The sequence below is a fragment of the Chrysochloris asiatica genome, unplaced genomic scaffold (genome assembly GCF_000296735.1).
Source record: "Chrysochloris asiatica unplaced genomic scaffold, ChrAsi1.0 scaffold00016, whole genome shotgun sequence".
Taxonomy (NCBI): Eukaryota; Metazoa; Chordata; class Mammalia; order Afrosoricida; family Chrysochloridae; genus Chrysochloris; species Chrysochloris asiatica.
This window is the reverse complement of record NW_006408534.1, coordinates 11,565,803-11,585,818: the sequence shown is the minus strand read 5'-3', so window position 1 is coordinate 11,585,818 and position 20,016 is coordinate 11,565,803. Positions and strand designations below refer to the sequence as shown.

Below are 20,016 nucleotides of genomic sequence, written 5' to 3'. Positions count from 1 at the left end.
AACGGGCTGAAACATGACTAAATCACATGTCAATGCACCATTTCTTCTGAAGAAAGACTGTTGCATAGGGTGGAGAACAGAGAGAGAGAACTGATGTAAACCTGCCAGGTTGCCAGTCTACCTCCCACCTCCAGGCTCGTAGATTCCAGCCCTGCTGCTCACACTCCGGCTTGCTGTCCACACATCTGGGCAGGTGGGCTGAAGGAGGGCTGTTCCAACTGCTGAGATGATACCCTTGGGCTAGCCTGGTGGCCAGTCCTGCTTTGCTCTTGCTTCCAAAGTCTAATAAGAATGGGGTTTCTGCCTGGTTCCTGTTTGCAGGAGTCCTAAGTTCACCATTTGCTAGCTGTGTGACCTCTGGCAGGCTACTTAATCTCTCTGTGTATGTTTATTTATCTGTAAAAAACTGGAACCTATCTCCTAGGGCTATAGTAAATATTGAATTAGATAATGTGTGTGAAAGGGGCTAGAACAGTGCCTGGCATAGAGGAGGTGTCTCAACAAAGGTGAGCAGAGCTAAATGGTCTTATCTGAGAGGCCCCTTTCTTTGCTTATACTTTTGGAAGTGAAGTTCAATACCGAGGTGAGAAGGGGACAGACAAAGGTTCTAAGAAACAATGACAGTCATGACTATTGATCCAAGGGCAAGGGGTTTAAGCTGACTTTATATTCCCATCTGAGAACAGGAGGATGAGAGTCACCAGGAACATACTCCCAAACCAGGGGCAGATAGAAGCCGCAGTGTCCTTGTAGCCCTGATGGAGGGAGGCCTAGTTCCACAGAGTTGTAGCATGGTCATCTTTACAAAGGGGCTTCAAAAACTCTGTGGCAAGAAATAGAATGAAAGGATAGTGGAATATTTGCACAAACTTTTTGAAGTCCCCTTGTATGTGCTGAGGATGCTGAAATCCTTTCTTTTCTGGGGGCAAGGGAGATAATCTTTGAGGGGGCTTGAAGAAGTTTGTGGAAAAATTCCATTAAATTTTTATTCCATTTTCCCACAAATTATTTGGATCCTCCTCATGTAAGGTTTTTTAAGAGGCTATGAGAAGGAGATGAAAGAAATGTAAAGTGAAAAGTGTAAAGGTCACTTTAGTTAGCGTAAGACTGAGAGAATCTGACAAATCTCTTGCTTTCAGGTAGGAAAAGGAGCTGAGAAAGAACCTTGAAAGGCTTCTGGGGAGAGGCCTGGGACTGTGGTGGGCAGCCTGGTGAGGGGAGGAGGTTAACATGGCTTTGAGGGAATCCTGGGTTTTCATAGGATGAGCCAGCAGTGGCCATGGCTGGCAGTTCAGGGAGAGGAGGTGTGGAAGAGCTCAGAGAAGGGCAGTGAGATGTGGGGACATTCTTTTAGTGGTGCTGGCACCTGATGTCGGGGCCTAATCTGACTCATGATGGACATCGGTCCACCTGATTCACCTTCTACCAGTGACCACCTCACCACCCACTCAGAGTGAGCAAAAAGGCTCTGCCTAGACTTCTTCCCAGCCAGGGCATGCATTTTCAATTGATAACTGTGTCATGGAGATGTAAATTTGTTCTTGGGGTAAAAAAAAAATTTTTTTAAGTGTGTGTGTGAGTGGGCGTTGTGGCTCTTCATAGGGCCACAGTACATAAACAGAAGAACAGTGTATCTATGGTACTAAAATTTCATGGAGGGAGGAGGGTGATGAGGAAAACTAAGGTTCAGAAACACTGAACCTCTCTAATCCCTCTTGTCCCAAAGAGTCTTCTGGGCCTGCTGATATGTTAAGAAGCCCAGCAGTCTCTAAAGAGCAAGGCAGACGTTGGTAGTTCCCTGCTGTCTTTCCACAGAGCCAGGAATTCCTACATCTCCCAGTCAATTTCTCTCATGTTTACACTGGTGTGGCACTATAGGATAAGCACTTGGCTGGTAATCACAGGTCAAGTTCAAACCCACCAGTTACTCATTGGAAACCCTATAGGGGGTTGCTTTGAGCTGGGACTGACTTGACAGCACTTAACAACAACACTATACAGTCTCCATGGCTATCAGTGAGTCCCTGGCAAGCCTCAGCTCTGGAGTAAGGAAGTTAACAAGATTAGTGGCCTGGCCTATATCCCAAGGCAAAAAAGTGTAAAGGTTCTCTCCCATGCAGATACTACTGAGTGAGTGGTCTGCTTGGAAAACAAACCATGAGATACTACATTGCTTACACAAGACCCCAATCTGCAGCGCTCAAATAGGAATCGTTCTATCTTATCAGTGCATACTGACATCATAAGGAAGAACTCACATCCTCTCCCAGACCCTGACCTTCCCTAACTAGGTCAAGTCTATGAGCATCATAATAGACCACGAGGATCTACTTCTCTTACCGCGATTGTGTAAGTGCTGCTGATTCTTACTATAAATATATCTGGAGGAGCCATGGAAAATCAATATGTCATAAATGCCCAAGATTTTGGCTTCTAGAATTAGCCAGTTTAATTTATTATATTTAAAGTTCAATTTGAGATTTGAGAAGTTGTTGTTGTTAAGTGCTGTCGGGACAGTTTCAACTCATAGCGATCCTGCATAGGGTTTCCACAGAGTGGCTGGTGGGTTTGAGACACCGACCTTGAGGTGGAGTGTTTATCCTATAGTTCACAGTGTGACTAAAAGAAAGAGCAAATATTTGGGGGACTTATAAGATATCTCAAATGATCGCTTGTTAAGTGTTGTTGAGTGGCTTCCAACTCATAGTGACTCTGTATAGGTTTTCTGAGGAGTGACTGGTGGGTTTGAACTGCCAACCTGCGGTTAGCAGTCCCGTGCGTATCCTACAGCATCACACTAAACACGTGTAAGCAGTAGAGTTTTGGTATTATTTTCATTTGTGTCTGTTAAGTAGCCATATTTTCCCCACAGGTTCTGCGATCTACTAGTTGTCTGTGTGTATGTTTCAACAGTTTCACTGAAGTACTCAAGTCTCATAAATACATCCATTTAAAGTGTACAATTCAATTCATTCCATGCAAAGTGTACAACCATCACCACAATCTCATTCTATATTATTTTTGTATACACACACACACACACACACACACTCCAAGAAACCTTCAAGGAGAATCTTGGTGCTAAACAAAATGCTGGTAGTTCTCTTCAGGAGAAACGTGAGGCAGTCTGTTCCCTGAAGATTGAATATTAGAAAGCCTATGGGCCTGTTCTATTTTGTCCTCTGGGGTGGCTGTCAGTTGGAATGGACTCAATGGCAGTGGGTTTAATTTTCTGGTGTTTGAGAACCTTCCAATGTATGACTGTCACTCCCCAGTCCTCCCAGCACTTCCAGGCCTTGACAACTAAACAACTTTCTGTTGATGTTGTTGTTGTTAAGTGCTGTCGAGTCGGTTCCGACCCATAGCGACCCTGTACAGGGTTTCTGAGGCTGTAAATCTTCACAGGAGCAGAAAGCCTCATCTTTCTCCCGCAGAACCTCTGGTAGTTTTGAACTGCTGACCTTAAGGCTCGCAGTCCGGTTCATAACCACTATGCTACCAGAGCTCCTGTTGATGTTAAGAGCCGTCAATTCGGTTCCTACTCACAGAGATCCTGTATAAGGGTTTCCAAGGAGTGACTGATTAGTTTGAACCACTGACCTTGCAGTTCAAACTGACCTTGCGGTCCAGTGTGTATCCTAAGTGCCATACCAAGAATCCTTTCTGTCTACACATATGTTAAATAGGCACACACCTGGAGTACTATTATTTACTATTCTTACTCTACAATTAAGGAGCTCTGATAGAATAGTGGGTTATGAGCTGGGCTGCTAACCCCAAGGTCAGCAGTTTGAATCTACCAGCTGCTCCACTAGAGAAAGATGAAGCTTTCTGTTCCTATAAAGATTGACATCATCGGAAAACACATACAGGGGGTTGCTATGAGTCAGAGTCGACTCCACTGCACACAACCGTCATCATTCTACAATAAATCAATAGTTTATTACCCAATCTCTTGATTTCAGTTGGTACTTAGTGTGCAAAGTGAAGCTGATCTTGGCCTAGTGGGAACCGTTCCATGTTACTCACTAAAACTGCATTCCCAGTCAGCGCTGAGACAACAGGTTCAGTTTCTTTTTTGCCCAGATGTGTTCACTGAGCAGTCAGTACACATTTTAAATTAAATTGTAAATGTACCAGGAGCTTGCTGTTTATGAATTCTGATGGCCAAATCCTTCCTAAAAGCTAACCTCTAAGATAAAAATTAAAGGTGCCCTGGTGGCACAAAGGTTAAGCGCTCAACTGCTAACCTTTGGATGGAGGTTCAAACCCACTCAGTGACTCCATGGGAGAATGATCTGGTGATCTGCTTCTATGAAGATCACAGCCTAGGAAACCTAAGGGGCAGCTTTATTCTGTCATATGGAGTCACTCATGAGTTGACAATGGCAAGGTAAAAATCCACCCATATCCTTCTCAAACACAGACACAGGAACTTGTCTGATTTGTAAAACTCGATTTTTATAGATTCGGTTTGCTTGAGGGTTTTTCTTCTTGGTCCTTTCTGCAATGATTCAGTTGTGTTAAGTCATTTGAAGGCCAAGTCTCCCTTGCACCGGAAGGAAATGGAGTGTGTGCACATTCTGTGCACCAGAGCTTCCGTGTCTGCACAACATAGTCTGTCCTTCCTATTATCATAAAACTTCCCAGGCACCACCATAGGGCAGCAAAAAGGGAATTTTTTCTAGCCCTATGTTGACACTGAGCAGCCAATGGTTTTCACTCTCTGGGACTGTAGGGTCAGCACTGGACTGTGAACCAAGGGTAGCACTTCAAACTCAGCAGCTACTACTCAGAAACCCTTTACAGGGTTGCAATGAATCAGAAGCAACTCGACAGCAGTTAACAACCACAATAACACCACCAGATAAATTGATGAGGTGGAACGGCTGACTCTGAAACTCATCCACCAAGGTGATTAATCAGTCATTGTTGTTAAGTGCAGTTGAGTCGGTTCTAACTCACTGTAACATTGCATAGGGTTTCCGAGGCTGTACATCTTTGCAAGAGCAGACAGAAATCCTCACCTTTCTCCTGAGGAGCTGCTGGTGGATTCAAACTACTAGCTTAGTGGTTAGCAGTTCAACTTGTAACCCACTATACTACCAAGACTCTCTCTAGTCTGATCCACCATAGATAGATAGATAGATAGATAGATAGATAGATAGATAGATAGATAGATAGACAGAGATAGAGATAGAGATAAAGATATATAGATATATATGTTGCTGTTGTGTGCCAAATGGGGTTTCCAAGGAGCTGCTGGTGGGTTTGAACCGCTAACTTTAATATTAGCAAAACAGCACTTATCCTATAGTGCCACATCAGGACTCCAGTTAGTCACTGCATAGATAAAAAAGGAGCCCTGGTGTTGTAGTAGCATTATGCACTGGGCTGTTAACCTGCAGGATTAGTGATTCAAAGCCACCAGATGCTCCTTGGGAGAAAGCTAAAACTGCTTCAGTGAACATTTACAGCCTTGGAAATCCTATCGCTATGAGTCGGAATGGACTCGACAGTACAAAACAGCAACAACATACAGACAAAACGGTGGATCAAGCCAAAGAAATTATAAATACAGGACTTTCCCCAATCTTTGCATTTGGTCCAGGATTTGCATTTCTAACAAGTTCCCAATCTGGACGCCTAACTTTGAGAACTGCTATCTTAAGGAAAGGAGCTCTGGTAGTGTAGTGGTTATGAGTCGAGCAGCTAACCTCAAGGTCAGCAGTTCAAAACTACCATCCAGGGAGAAAGATGAGGCTTTCTGCTCCTGTAAAGCCTCGGAAACCCTATACAGGGTGGCTATGAGTCAGATCCGACTCCACGGCTCACCACCACTATCTTAAGATCTTCATCTCAGACTATGAGAATCTTCTCATTAGTGACATGACTTTCACCTTCTTCACAGCAATTTCTGATTTGTGGAGCATGTTTGTTGTTGTTAGATGTTGTTAGGTGTAGATGGAATTAAAATTAAGTTTTACCATCCTGTGAGATGGGGAGGGTGGTCATTGTTGTGTGCCGCTGAGTCAATTCTGATGCACAGCGACTCCGTGTGACAAAGTAGAACTGTCCCCTAGGTTTCCTATACTGTCATCTTTATGGGAGTCCTGGTGTGGCACTGTGGGATAAGTTCTGGGCCAAAAGGTCCACTGAACCACCAAGTTGGTGGTCCAAACTTACCAGCCACTCTTCGGAAACCCTATACAAGGTTGCAGTGAGCCTGTACCAAATCCATGGCACTTAACAACAACAACAGTAATCTTTATGCCACACACTGGTGTGGCACTGTAGGTTACATATTGGACTGTTAGCCACAAGGTCAGTGGTTCAAACCCACCAGTCAATCCTTGGAAACCCTATACAGGGCCTTCATGAGTCAGAACAGACTTTATGGCACTTAACAAGAACAGTCTTTAGGGAAGTACCTGCCATGCTTTCTCCCAAGAAGCTGATGGTGGGTTCAAACAGTTGACCTTTTGTTTACAACAAAGCACTTAAAAATTGTGCCACCAGAGCTTCTGATAGGTGGGGTACCATTTTCATTTTCCAGATGAGAAACCAATTGTAAGAACTTGATCAAGGCCAAATGGCTAGTAGGTGACAGAGTTGAGATGCTTCAGTTGACGGTTCAGGGAGGTCACAGACACTTGTACTCCAAAAGTTTTGAAACTTTTCTTTTGCAATATCTTCACAATTTGTAGCATTCTCAACAGAGGCAAAACTTCACCTTCTAAGCCAATGACTTTCAAACTTGATTATGCATCAGAAGGATCAGAATCACCTGGGGGATTTGTTAAAACACAGGTTTCTGACTTCCATCCCCAAAGTTGATAATACATTAAATTGGAAGGGGTCCAGGATTTGCATTTTTAACAAGCTCCCAGTCTGGGCCATACTTTGAGAATTGCTATCTTAAGGAAATTATTTCTAGAAACAGTGAATTATTTAAAATCAATTCTAAGGTAGGGGATTGCAGGGCGGTGACTTATTAACTATGTTTCTTCTAATCATAGTCCGAAACTTCACTCAATAACTTTTTCCTGATGGGTCTCAGCAAGAGAAGGTGGGAGATGATGCTGATAGCATTGTTTGGTTCAGGTGTGAGACTGTTAACAGGGTTAATTGTGATTGTAAAACCTGGAAATGTAACGAGGGGTTTGGTCAAGGGCGCTGTGCTGCGGGGTATAAATGAGCCATCTTGGGGCTGTGAGCAGGCTATGTGCTCCTTTGCTTGATTAACCAAGTTGGCCTCTGTGTGACCTCAGCTCTTTGGGACTCAAGCCAGCGGCCTGACCTGACTCACCAGCTTCCACCACCTTGTGAGTCAACAGCCTGATTTGGCATAAGTGAGGAGGAGCCTCCAGGCTGACACCAGACTGCAGATTTGAGACTTGCCAGAATCCACAACTATGTAAGTCATTTCCTTGACAGCCTGTGAGTCCTGGGAGGCGTTGCAGCCAACTTTGGCATCCTGGGACGTGTGGTGATGGTGGTGATGCTGACACAAGTGGTGGTTGCTATCAGGTATTACAGAGTGGGAGTCCTGGTGTGACACTGTAGGATCAGCAGTTCAAACTTGACAACACAACAATATAGCACTTTTGAAGAGTCAGACATTTGGGATATCTTTAATCTCCATCTCATGAAGACCAGCCTCTTGTTGAGCCTTCAAAAAGAAATAATTCGCGCAGGCATCAAGTTAGGGAATCCCACCATTTGCCAAAATAACGAGCTACTGGAAACAACACTGCCTCTTGAGAATTTTTGAATAAAGAATCAAAATGGTTCTTAACAATGGCACTGTGATTGAACTAATTGTGAAGCTTCCCAAAGTGACTACTTTAAATGAGAGAACACACTTTTGGATATATGCCAAAGACTTCTCATAAGTGTATAGGAGCACCTTGTACAGTAGGACATTGTGAGATATTTGTTATCAACCTTTTATTTTCCAGCTTTAAGAAAAAAGAAAAACTGTATGTGACAGCCACAGTAGAGAGAACTAACAGCAAATTCCAGTTCAAACCCCGGGTTGAAAACTTGCATTTCCATCTCAGATATATTGAATTAGAATCGACATTTCTATCAGGTGATTCTTATGTATACAACCCGGGGGCCCTGTTAAAATGTTGGAACTGGCAACTAGTTACAGAAATGGAACTAATCAGACTGGTATAGCTGGGCTCCTTCTAGTCCACAAACACTATGGATCTGGAATATAAGGGGAAAACTTTGACTTCCTTGTGGTTGTTAAGTGCTGTTCAGTGGGGTCTAACTCATGGCAACTCGTATAAGGCTTCCAAGGAATGACTGCTGACACTGTGGTTCAAACTGAAGTTTTTAGTCCTGTGCTTATCTTACAGTGCCACATCAGTGCCTCTCCCTAGCCTGGCTTTTCTGTTGAGTTTAGAATAAAGATAGACCTTATTTTGATGAAGGATCTCTGGTAGCATAGTGGTTACGTACTGGGCTGCTAATCTTATAGTCAGCAGTTCAAAACTACCAGCTGTTCCACGGGAGAAAGATGAGGCTTTCTGCTCCCATAAAGATTTACAGCCTCGGAAACCCGGAAACCCTGTGCAGGGTCGCTATGAGTTGGAACCAACCGACTCCATGGCACATAACAACAATAATTTTGATGTCAGAGAGAACCCACTGCTGTCAAGTGGATTCTTACCCATAGTGACCCTGCAGGATGGAGTAGAACTGCTTCATAGTGTTTCAGAGGCTGTAAATCTTGACGGAAGCGGACAGCCTCATTTCTCTCCTGTGTAACAGCTGGTGGGTTCAGACCACCGACCTTTTGGTTAGCAGCCCAATGCTTAATCTGCTGCATCACCAGGGCTGCTTGTCAGAGATAAATATGCAATGATATTTTAATGGAGAAAAATCCTAGCAGAAAAGAAAAACGGACTACATTAGGTACTTAAGCTTGAGAGCGAATTCTTAAGTGTCACAGCAGGGAGAAAGAGGTGGAAAATTGCCTAAATATTGGTTCTAATTTTATTTTCAACTCTACATTACATTAAGCCCTTCTTGTTCTCTTTAATTTACACCTAATGCTGACACAAATTGGTGTGTCTTCTCTTCTTTGACATCAGTGTTTTCTTGAATTATGCATTTCCATCTGGAATGAGGTTGTACGGGGCTAGATTCTTCTTTCATTTTGATAAATTACAGCAGCGATCAATGGGGGGTTGAATGCAAAATCAAAGTAAGATGGTGCCAATTTATGTCTGGGGCAGCATTTCACTGCTCAGAACGCTGTTGTTTCTTGTTAAGTGCTGGGGAGTTGCTTCCGGCTCAATAGCTACCCTTTGTAGAGTTCCTGAGGAGCAGCCTGGTGGATTTGAGCCACAGATCTTGCAGTTAGCAGTTCTTTGCTTATCCTACAGTGCCACACCAGCAGTTGCTATATTAAAACGACACTGGTCTTTGAATTTTCAGTATCTTGATGATACTTCAGCTGCTACAGAATAAGAAAAACTACCAATCTCCATCCCAGAATTGTCAGAATGATTTATTGGTACCTTGGGTGGTGTAAATGATTAAGTACTTGAATACTAACCAAAATGTTGATGACTTGAACCCACCCAGAGGTGCCTTGGAAGAAAGGCCTGGTGATCAGCTTCTGAAAGGTCACCTCCTTGAAAACCCTATGGAGCACACATGGGATCACCGTCAGTTGGAATCAACTTGATGGCAAGTGATTTGGTTCACAAACACTTAGTACTGGTTGCTGTGCAGTTGATTCTGACTCATAGCAGCACCATGCGTTTCAGAAACGAACCGTGCTTCAGAGACGTCTCATGGCTGTGACGGCCAGGTCTTTCTTCCAAGATAGCTCTGGAGTGGCTTCACACTGCCAACCTGTTGGTTCAATCGAGCACTTCACTGTTAGAGCCACCCACAGGTCTTGTAAGTTATTTAGTAATCCTTGGTCAAAATACAGATTATCGTAATAACCGCATCACTTGAATTTGACCTAAATTGAACCAAAGAAAAAAAAAACAAAACATTTGCCCACTACAGTGTCACAGCTGTCCTGATGTCCAGCTATGAATGCAAATGGGTACAGTGCTCTGACTACCTCAGAAAGTAGCACCACGGACTGATCTGGCTCCATTATGGTAACAAAAGGCTCTTGTCAATTTGAGCCAGTGGTCCATATGGACAGATTCTCTCTGGGGCCTGACTCTTTCTAAGTCTGCTCTCTGCTTCAGCTTGTGAAGGGCCATGGCCTCAACAGTCACACTCACGCAGAAGTGGGGAGGTTTAAGAAAGCTGCTTTGAGGCAGGCAGCACTTGGATCAAAACAACCATGTGAACAATGCAGACACACTGTCTATTACCAAAGAATGTATACAACAGACATCCCTGATTGCTCCCCTTCCCTGCTTCCTTCCACACTCAGTCCAGCCTGAGCCTCACCCTATAAGTAATTATCAGCCATTTTGTAATCTTCCCTCTATTTTTAATCTTGACTCATCTCTACTCTAGGAGGGGGAATTAGTGATAAGGTGAAGCTGTTTGTTTTCTACATAGTTTGATAATTTCAGAAGAAAAATAAATTTGTTTATAATTTGGTAGTGTGGTGGTATGCCGTGGAGTTGGTTCTGACCCGTAGCAACCTTGTACAGGGTTTCTGAGGCTGTGAATCTTTATGGGAGCAGAAAGCTTTATCTTTCTCCTGTGGAACTGCTGGTAGTTTCGAACTAATTACTACAAATTAATGTGAATCAATATGGCCACATCAAAGCAGCTCTGCCACAGTGTTCTTTTGCTGAAACTGTTGTATCCAGCAGCCATGTAATGTTGTCGTTTATTCGTGGATACACCCCTACTTTGACTGGTGGTTATCCAGCTTGAAGAACATGTTAGTCAATTTGGGATTCGGAACTGCTCTGGCCACCTGGGAGTGGGTGGGAGTGGGTGGGCTATGGAGCCAGAAGGAGCCCAGCTGTTGCTCTATTGCCTCTTAAGGTTCAGAGGCAGGGCTGGCCTGTGACCCTCCCTCAACCTCCGCAGGCGCCTCTCTGAACCACAGCTTTCACTGCCCTTCTGTCTGGCAAGCCCAGAGAAGAATGGCCTGTGGAGACTTACGACTGGTTAAAAATCCCATTCTGACCAAAATGTCTGTGGTGGATAAATTCTATGATTTAAAGAATTTTATATTAATGAAAGAGATGTGGAATCCTGAGTGTGAGCTTAAGTGATTAAAAAGGCCCATTGTTCAGGCAATATTAAATGGAAGCTTTGTAGATAAATAACTTTATATATTGCTGAGTAAATGGCACTTAAAAACTAATAGGGCTGTTAGTGATTCATTGGCGTCTAGAGACTGGCTTTGCCCTCTGTGGTGAGTGAGCTTTCTTTGTGACTCCACGATCCTAGACAGAAAACGGTTAATCCAATATGATTTGGTATCTTACAAAAGATTCCACTAAAACGTGTTCTGCCAAATGTTGATCTTCTAACAGCTGCCTTTTTATTTCAGTGAGAGGTACTTGAAATAAAATCATTGTTCTCCATGAAAATTGCATGCTAAATAATGTACAGCTACCAGATTATTAAATAGCAAAGGCATTTGATAATATTAGCACCAACCACAGGTTGCACTTCTGCTGATGCACAAAATTCTGAGTAATTAGTCATTGCACAATATTGTATTTATATCCTTTTTGCTTGAGCTGTTAGGCCACAAAATCAGCAGGCAGTTGCTGTTATAAAAGGGTTCTCTTGAGTTATTTATAATGTTCCTGCTTCCTTACAGTTGCTGCTTCACTCTTGGGTCTCGAGCTAGGCAGGTCTACACTGTGGAAATGAACGAAACTGAGCAATTGTTCTGTGAATCTCACTGTGCTGAAAGCTAGTGTGGATAATTCACAACAAGCTATGCCTTGGCTGGGATGCCTGGTACATTTGCCTGCACAACCCAACTTTATCACATACTGGCTCATCTGTCACTTCAGGGGCTGGGTGTAAAGCTACAGGAAAGCTATGTTTCTATTAAGAGTAAGCTAGTGTCTAAGGCACAGGTGGTGGGGTGAAACATTCTGAACTAGCATTATGGTACTTTAAGTGAAGGAGAGGTTTCGGCTCCAAATGTTTCTGTTACATAGATGAGTGATTCTCCCCAAATAGAGGTAGAAGGCAGGTAGGCATGCCCAATGGAAGAGCATGTAGAAAACATCTGAGGTGTGTGTGTGTTTGTATAGAAAGTTCATTCCTTTTTTATATTTACAATTTTGTTTTTGTAGAGAATATACACAGAAAAAAGTACACCAATTCAATAGCTTCCACATGTCCAATTCAGTGCCATTGATAACCATGGATCATATTCATTCTTGTTCTCCTTTTCTGAGCTGTTACTCCCCATTAACAAACACTGGCTGCTTGCTAAGGTTCTAGTCAATCTTTTCAGTTAACTATTCTAACTTTGATCCAATAGTTTCTGGAGTTCATCAACCCTCCATGATTCCAGAAAGTCTGGAGTCTATGAGACTTTGAAATTCTTTCAAAGTCCCCCTTTTGATTCACCTGTAATTTGTAGAAATTACATGAGCCTTCCTACACCATTCCAGATTATTAGTGATGAAATGGACTGTTTTTCATGGGTGGAGGGCTTAGTACTAGATGAGATGGAGCTAGAAAAAAAAAAATGCTAAGAACAGAATGATCTGTTTTGATCAGGTAGTAAGTCCTCCGTCACCCCCCTTAATTATTTTTGTAACTTTATTGTGAATTGAATGACGGTTTACAGAGCAGATCAACAGTTTTTATGTTCAATAAATCATATACTTTGTCTGAATGATGACAGTCCCTTCCATGTAACAACTGTTATTCTGCTTCCTCACTGTGGTTCTTATTTCCATTTCACCCTCCTTTCCAACCCTTTTGATCTTTGTCCTTAGGCAAATGTGGCCTTTTTGATCTTGAATGGTTGACCATTTCATGGAGGACATAACTTGGTAGTGTTATTGTTCCCTCTATATACTCATCTACAGTTTGGTGGAAAACTGGACAACAAGGGTGAATTCTATTCCAGACTTCAAGAGGGACATTTTCTCCCATTCTATTCAGGACCTTCTAATGTGCTCCTTTTAGAGCACTAGGTAGTGGTAGCTGGGCATTATCTGGTTCTTCTGGTCTCAGTGTGGAGACTGATGTTCATGTGTTCCATTAGTCCATTTGATTAATTGATTCCAGGTGTCTTCAATTTTAATCACCTTTTTCTCCCACGCATGGAAAGTTGCACCTTAGATGGTTAACTCAAGAGCTTCGCTATTCGTCAAAGCAGAGTGTAGAACATTGTTTTGGGAGACTGTTAATGCCTATTGACCTTGTCCTGACACTATAGTCCTGAGGAATGGCTAGTGAATTTGAACCACGAACCTTGTGGTTAGCAGTCCAGTGCTTATCCTACAGTGCCACACTAGGATTCCAAGGGGTACTGAAGCCCACCCTTAACCCTCTTAATTGGTTTATCAGACCACATCACATAACTGCCACCCCACTGAGAATCATGACTCAGCCAAGTTGACAACGTTTTGGGATGACACAATTCAATCTATGATACCTCAGTAAGCTCTTCAGTGGCGTTTTAGTGCCTCATCTACCCACCATTTGCTTCCTCTTCTGTAATCAGGGACTGTCTTATACCAGTACACAGAATAAGCACTAGACTGCTAACTGCAAAGTTAGCAGTTCAAATCCATCAGCTGCTCTTCAGAAACCTTATACAGGGAGGGTTCCTATGAGTTGAAACCGACTCGACTGAACTTAACAATAATTTCTAGTTCTCAGCCCACTGCTAGCGTGCAGGATATCTGAACAAAGTGTGTGGAATAAAGGATCAGCTGGTGGATTGCTCTCGACTCCACTTAGCTGTAATTTACCACAGGGGTCTTTTTGTTGCTTAAGGACTGTGGTTAACTCTGAAGGATACTTTTGTTAATTAATTTAGAATCCCAAGGATGCTTTGAGAATAAGGTGATGGGCAGTGTGAGGATCTTGACTGTGATCTCTGTGAAGAAGATATCTTGGCTCCTCTTCCTAGCAATGAGGTTAAGCACTGGGCTGCTAACCACAAGGTCAGCAGTTCAAACCCACCAGCCACTCCACAGGAAAAAGATGAGACTGCTCCTATAAAGATGTAGTCTTGGAAACCCTACAGAGTAGTTCTCCTTTGTTCTGTAAAATTGCTGTGAATTGGAATCAATCCAACAGCAGTGGATGGTAGAGGCAGTCTAGAAACACAGTAGACTAAAGGCCTCAAAAAACTCCTTTCACAAAATAACCAGAATTTTTACATATTACAGATGATTAATTATTACATACATAATCATCTGAAAATGGTGTAGGAAAGCTCCTGTGTAATTTCTACAAACTATAGGTGAATCAAAAGGGGGACTGTGGAACAATTTCAAAGTCTTATAGGCTCCATATATGTAAGATGTAAAAACATATTACAAATATGTTTTTAAAAATAGGGAAGGATTTTTTAGATGCCAAAAGAAAAGAGGGGACTAGAAACTATAGAGTGGAAAATGTAAAAAATACAGCTGACAGGTCCCCACTCTTGGTAATTTTGGGGCGTAGGTTTTAATGTTCATGTTTGGACAAAAAATGGTTTTCAAGCAAAGCAGAGTGCTGGAACTAAGATTCATGCAGGGATGGCTAGAGAAATTAAGCATAAAACTCAGGAAAGTGAGAAATTCTGTCTCCACTAAGAATGTGTCATCCTGATCCTGTCTTTAGTGCAGGTTTAGGTATTGTGAGTCATATTATTCACGTGATTCAGAAACCTCTAAGCCAGAAAATTAAAATTACTCTCCAGTTATGGATATTCCTAGGGTAGCAGGCCAGAAGCAAAGGTAAATTTCTCTGGTTAGAAACATCTGGATCATAGATAAGAAGGGGTTCCCACAGATAAAGTCCCACTGAAGATGGTCCTTTATTACAAAACATGTGCCAACAGTCCAGGTAAGCAGAAATAAACAGGGTCATCGAAAAACTATAAAAACTTTTTAAATGATTAAAGACAAAAGAAAATACGAAAAAGACATGATACACACAAAGAACAGGCAGGTTTGAAAAAGGACCAAATGGAATTTTGAGAGGCGAAAAATTACGGTTATTAAACTTAAACTGGGTTACACAAATTAGACATGGTTAATATGAGAATAATGAGCCCTGGTGATGTGGGTTTAGTGCTGGGCTGCTAACTATAGGGTTAGTGGTTTAAACCCATCAGTTCCTCTGGGGAGAAAGATGAGGCAAGCTACTTCCGTAAAGATGATAGCCTCAGAAACACCATGGAGTCGTTCTACTTCGTCCTATAAGGTCGCTAACGACAGTAGACTATATGGCAACATGTTAAGCTATGCGAAACATATCTAGAATATAACAGATGGAAGACAGAAATTCAGTTTAAAAGACATGGAAAGAGAAGGTCTAAGCTCTAAGGAGCCCTGATGGCACAAATGGGTCAGTGCTCAACTATAACAGACAAGTAGTCAGACTGAACCTACCCAGCAACTCTTGGGGAGAAGATAGGCACTCTGCTGCCGTAAAGATTGTTGTTGGTTAAGTACTGTGGAGTCATAGTGACCCTGCACAGGGTTTCTGAGGCTATAAATCTTTACAGGAGCAGAAACCCTCACCTTTCTCCCGCGGAGTGGCTGGTAGTTTTGAACTGCCAACCTTGAGGTTAGCAGCCCGATTAGTAACCACTATATTACCAGCCAGCAAACCCTTGGGGCAGTTCTACTGTTACATGGTATCAATAGGAATAAACACCGGCTCTATCGCTCTTAACAATATAACTTTCATAAGAGTTTCAGAGGCTAGTAGAGAAAATAGGGAAAAGCAATACTAAAAGAGAAAATGGTTGAGAATTTTCATGAACTTATGAAGAACATGAATATTCAGATTCAGGAAGAACAGAGATCTGGACTCCTTGAAACTACAAAATAATACAGATCAAGAGAAGGTTTTACAAAATAATACTGTTAAATATATTCCTAAAAGCTAAGCTCAGAATAATATTAGGCTGAATTTTTTATACCAGTAAGATCTTAAGAAAGAGGCTATACTGAATTGTAATGTTTGATTTCTTAAACAATCAGACAAAAATAGCAAAATATTAAGAATTAACAAAGCTCTGTAGTAGATCTATGGGTGTTCATTATATTTTCTGTATAATTTAAATATATTACAATTTGTAAAAAAAAATGAAGATGGAAAAAATAGAAGTAAAGAAGCGAAATCTGATTCTCTGTGGTTAATGTTAAGTATTTAGTGCACATTAGATTAAGTTGTGAGTGAATCTAAACAATTAGAACCCTGCACATGAAAGCATACCATTAAAGAAATGAGGAAAAGCTCTAAGTAGAAAAAGGTCATGGGGAAGTCATGTAGCAAATATAATGATCTTTCTTTCCCCATTTTGTTTTGACCAAGGAAAGAAAGGGATGTGAAACTTCAAGTGTTGAGAGATTCTCTCAAGGAAAGTGTAATTTCACCTAATCTCTGGGCTCCCTCAGCCTCCAAATAATACTGCCTTTTCAGAATTTAAAACAGTAATACAGAGCACTTCTATGTATTTTTTTAAAAGAATGGAAGTAGGAAAAACAAGAGTGACTAGCTGCCCCTTTAAATTCTGTCCTTCTGTAGGAAAATCTAGTCACACACAACATAACATGGTATGTGCAGAGAGCACACATGTCAGCAGTGTAGAGAACACAAAGTACACACACAAAGTTAATGTAACCACAAAACACATATACTTTTACATAGATGTTGTTAGGTGCCATCGAGTCGGTACCGACTCATAGCGACCCTATGCATAGCAGAACGAAACACTGCCCAATCCTGGGCCAACCTTGCAATTGTTCCCATGTTTGAGCCCATTGATGCTGCCACTTGGCCAATCCATCTCGCTGGGTATCTTCTTCATTTTCTCTGATCCTCCACCTAATCAAACATGATATTCTTCTCTAGTGACTGGTCCTCCTGACAATATGTTCGAAGTATGAGAGACGAGGTCTGGCCATCCTGGCCTCCAAGGAGCACTCTGGCTGCACTTTTTCCAATACAGATCTGTGGCTCTTTTGGCAGCCCATGGCACTATCAATATTCTACTCTAACACCATAACTCAAAAGCATCTATTCTTCTACGATCTTCCTTATTCACTATGCAGCTTTCGTATGCATATGAGGAAATTGTTAATACCATGGCTTGGGTCAGGCGCACATTAGTCCTCAAGCTAACAACCTTGGTTTTCAACACTTGAAAAAGGTCTTTCTTGTGCAGCAGACTTGTCTAATGCAATACATCGTTTGATTTCTTGATGCTGCTTCCATGAGTGTTGATAGTTGATTCAACAAAAATGAAGTCCTTGACAACTTCAATCTTTTCTCCATTGATAAGAATGTTGTTTATTGGTCCAGTGGTGAGGATTTTTGTTTTCTTGACATTGAGATGTAATCCATATCGAAGTCTGTGCTTTTTGATCTTCATCAGTAAATATTTGAAGTCTTCTTCACTTTCAGCAAGCAAGATTGTATCATTTGCATATCGCAGGTTGGTAATGAGTCTTCATCCAATCCTGATGCCTTGTTTTTCTTCATATAACCTAGCTTCTCAGATTATCTGCTCAGTATACAAGTTGAATAAGTATGGTGAAAGAATACAACCTTGTCACACACCTTCCTTAATTTTAAACCATTCAGTGTTGCCATGTTCTGTTCGAAGAACTGCCTCTTGGTTCATGTACAGATTCCTCATGAGCACAATTAAGTGTTCCGGAGCACTCATACTTTGCAATGTTGTCTATAGCTTGTCATGATCCACACAATTGAAAGCCTTTGCGTAGTCAATAAAGCACAGGTAAACATCTTTCTGATGATGTTCTCTGCTTTCAGCCAAGATCCATCAGACATCAGCAATGATATCCCTCGTTCTACGGCCTCTTCTGAATCAGGCTTGAACCTCTGGAAGTTCTCTGTCAATGTATGCTTGCAGCCATTTCTGTAATACCTTTAGTAAAACTTGACTCACATGGGATATCAAAGATATTGTCTGATGATTTCTGCATTCCGTTGGGTTACCTCTCTTTGGAATGGGCACAAATACGGATCTCTTCCAATCAGTCTTTCAAATTTCTTGGCAGAGATGAGTGAGTGCTTCCTGTGCTGCCCTACTTTCTTAAAATATTTCAATGTTTATTCCATCAGTTCCTGGTGGCTTGTTTTTTGTCAATTCCTTCAATGAACCTTGGACTTCTTCCTTCAGTATCATTGGCTCTTGATCATATGCTACCTCTTGAAATGGTTGAATATTAACCATTTCCTTTTGGTACAGGGACTCTGTGTATTCCTTCCATTTTTCTCTTGATGCTTTCTGCATCATTCAGTAATTTGCCCAGAGAATCCTTCAATAACGAAAGTCGACGCTTGAATTTTTTCTTCAGTTTCCCCAGCTTGAGAAATGCTGACCGTGTTTTTCCTTTTTGGTTTTCTGACTCCAGATCTTTTTGCTGTAATATTTGACTTTATCTTCTCGAGATGACCTTTGTAATTTTCTGTTCAGCTCTTGTACCTCCTCATTTCTTCCATTTGCTTTAGCATCTCTATGCTGGAAAGCAAGTTTCCGTGTCTCTTGTTACATCCATTTTGACTTTTTCCTTCTTTCTTGTCTTCTTAATGATGTTTTGCTTTCTTCCTGTATGATGTTCTTGATGTCATCCCACAACTCTTCTGGTCTTTGGTCTTTGGTGTTTAATGTATCAAGTCTGTACTTCAGATCTCTAAATTCAGGTGGGATATATTCAAGGTCATATTTTGGCTCTCATGGACTTGTTTTCATTTTTGTCAACTTCATTTTGAATTTGCATATAAGTAATTGATGGTCTGTTCTACAATCTGTCCCTGGCCTAGTTTTGACAGATAATATGGAACTTTTCCATCATCTCTTTTCACAGATGTAGTCAATTGGATTTTTATGTATTCCATCTGGTGAGGTCCATGTGTAAAGTCATTTCTTATGCTGTCTAAAGGTATTTGAAGTTAACAAATCATTAATTTTGCAGAATTCTACCATGTGATCTCTAGCATCATATCTATCACCAAGGCCTTATTTTCCAACTACTGATCCTTCCTCTTTTCTCCCAAACTTTCCATTCCAATCACCATTAATGATCAGTACATTTTGACAGCATGTTTGATTGCATGTTTGATCAATTTCAGACAGAAGAAGTTGGTGGAATTCTTCCTATTTCATCTTCACTGGTTGGTATGTAAATGAGAAATAATGGTATTAACTGGTGTTCCTGTAGGCGCATGGTTATTATCATAGCACAGATAGCGTTGTACCTCATGGCTGATCTGGGTCTGTTCTTTTATTTTTGACAATGAATGCAACACCATTCCTCTCCAGTTTGCCATTCCTGGCATAGTAAAGCATGTGGTTGTCAGATTCAAAATGGCCAATACCAGTCCCATTTCAGCTGACTAATGCCTAAGATATCAATGTTTATGCGTTCCATTTCACTTTTTTTTTTTTCAATGTTTTATTGTGACTTATATGATAGTTTACATGGGAGAACACTAGTTTTACATTCATCCTATTGTATATCGTTTGATTGCCATGGTTATAATCCCCTCCATGCATCATCAACCAACCAAAGGATATATACTACAAGCCTGGCACCAGTCGTCACCACACAGCCCCTCTCCCTCTCTGTGTCTAAAGTCCCCATCTGCTCCATCTCTCCACGTCATTGTCTCTGCCTCCATCTTGGGCATCATTGCTTCTCTGGGTAGGGTCCCGTTCTCCTCCCTTGATGGTCCCAGGGACCTCCACTCCTAAACTGAAAAGTTAATCCACTCCTAGACTGAAAAGTTAATCACTCCCCTTCTTGCTACAAAACATCTACCTTTACATTTCCAACCCTCACAAGCAGTCCTGATAACAATTATTCACTATTGTATCACAAGAGACCCATC

The 20,016-nt window shown here is 41.6% G+C and overlaps 1 protein-coding gene across 2 annotated transcripts in view; it reads right to left on the bottom strand.

Moving 5' to 3' along the window:
* Positions 1 to 20,016, bottom strand: part of RBKS (ribokinase) — a 237,104-nt gene that overhangs the window by 8,580 nt on the left and 208,508 nt on the right. The window contains exon 8 of one of the 2 annotated variants that reach the window (XM_006835179.1): positions 11,069 to 11,820. The exons of the other annotated variant lie outside the window; for it this stretch is intronic. Coding sequence (XP_006835242.1) covers positions 11,806 to 11,820 — 15 coding nt within the window. The 3' untranslated portion in view covers positions 11,069 to 11,805. Of the gene's footprint in view, positions 1 to 11,068; positions 11,821 to 20,016 lie in introns of those variants that run through there. 2 annotated transcript variants of the gene reach the window in all.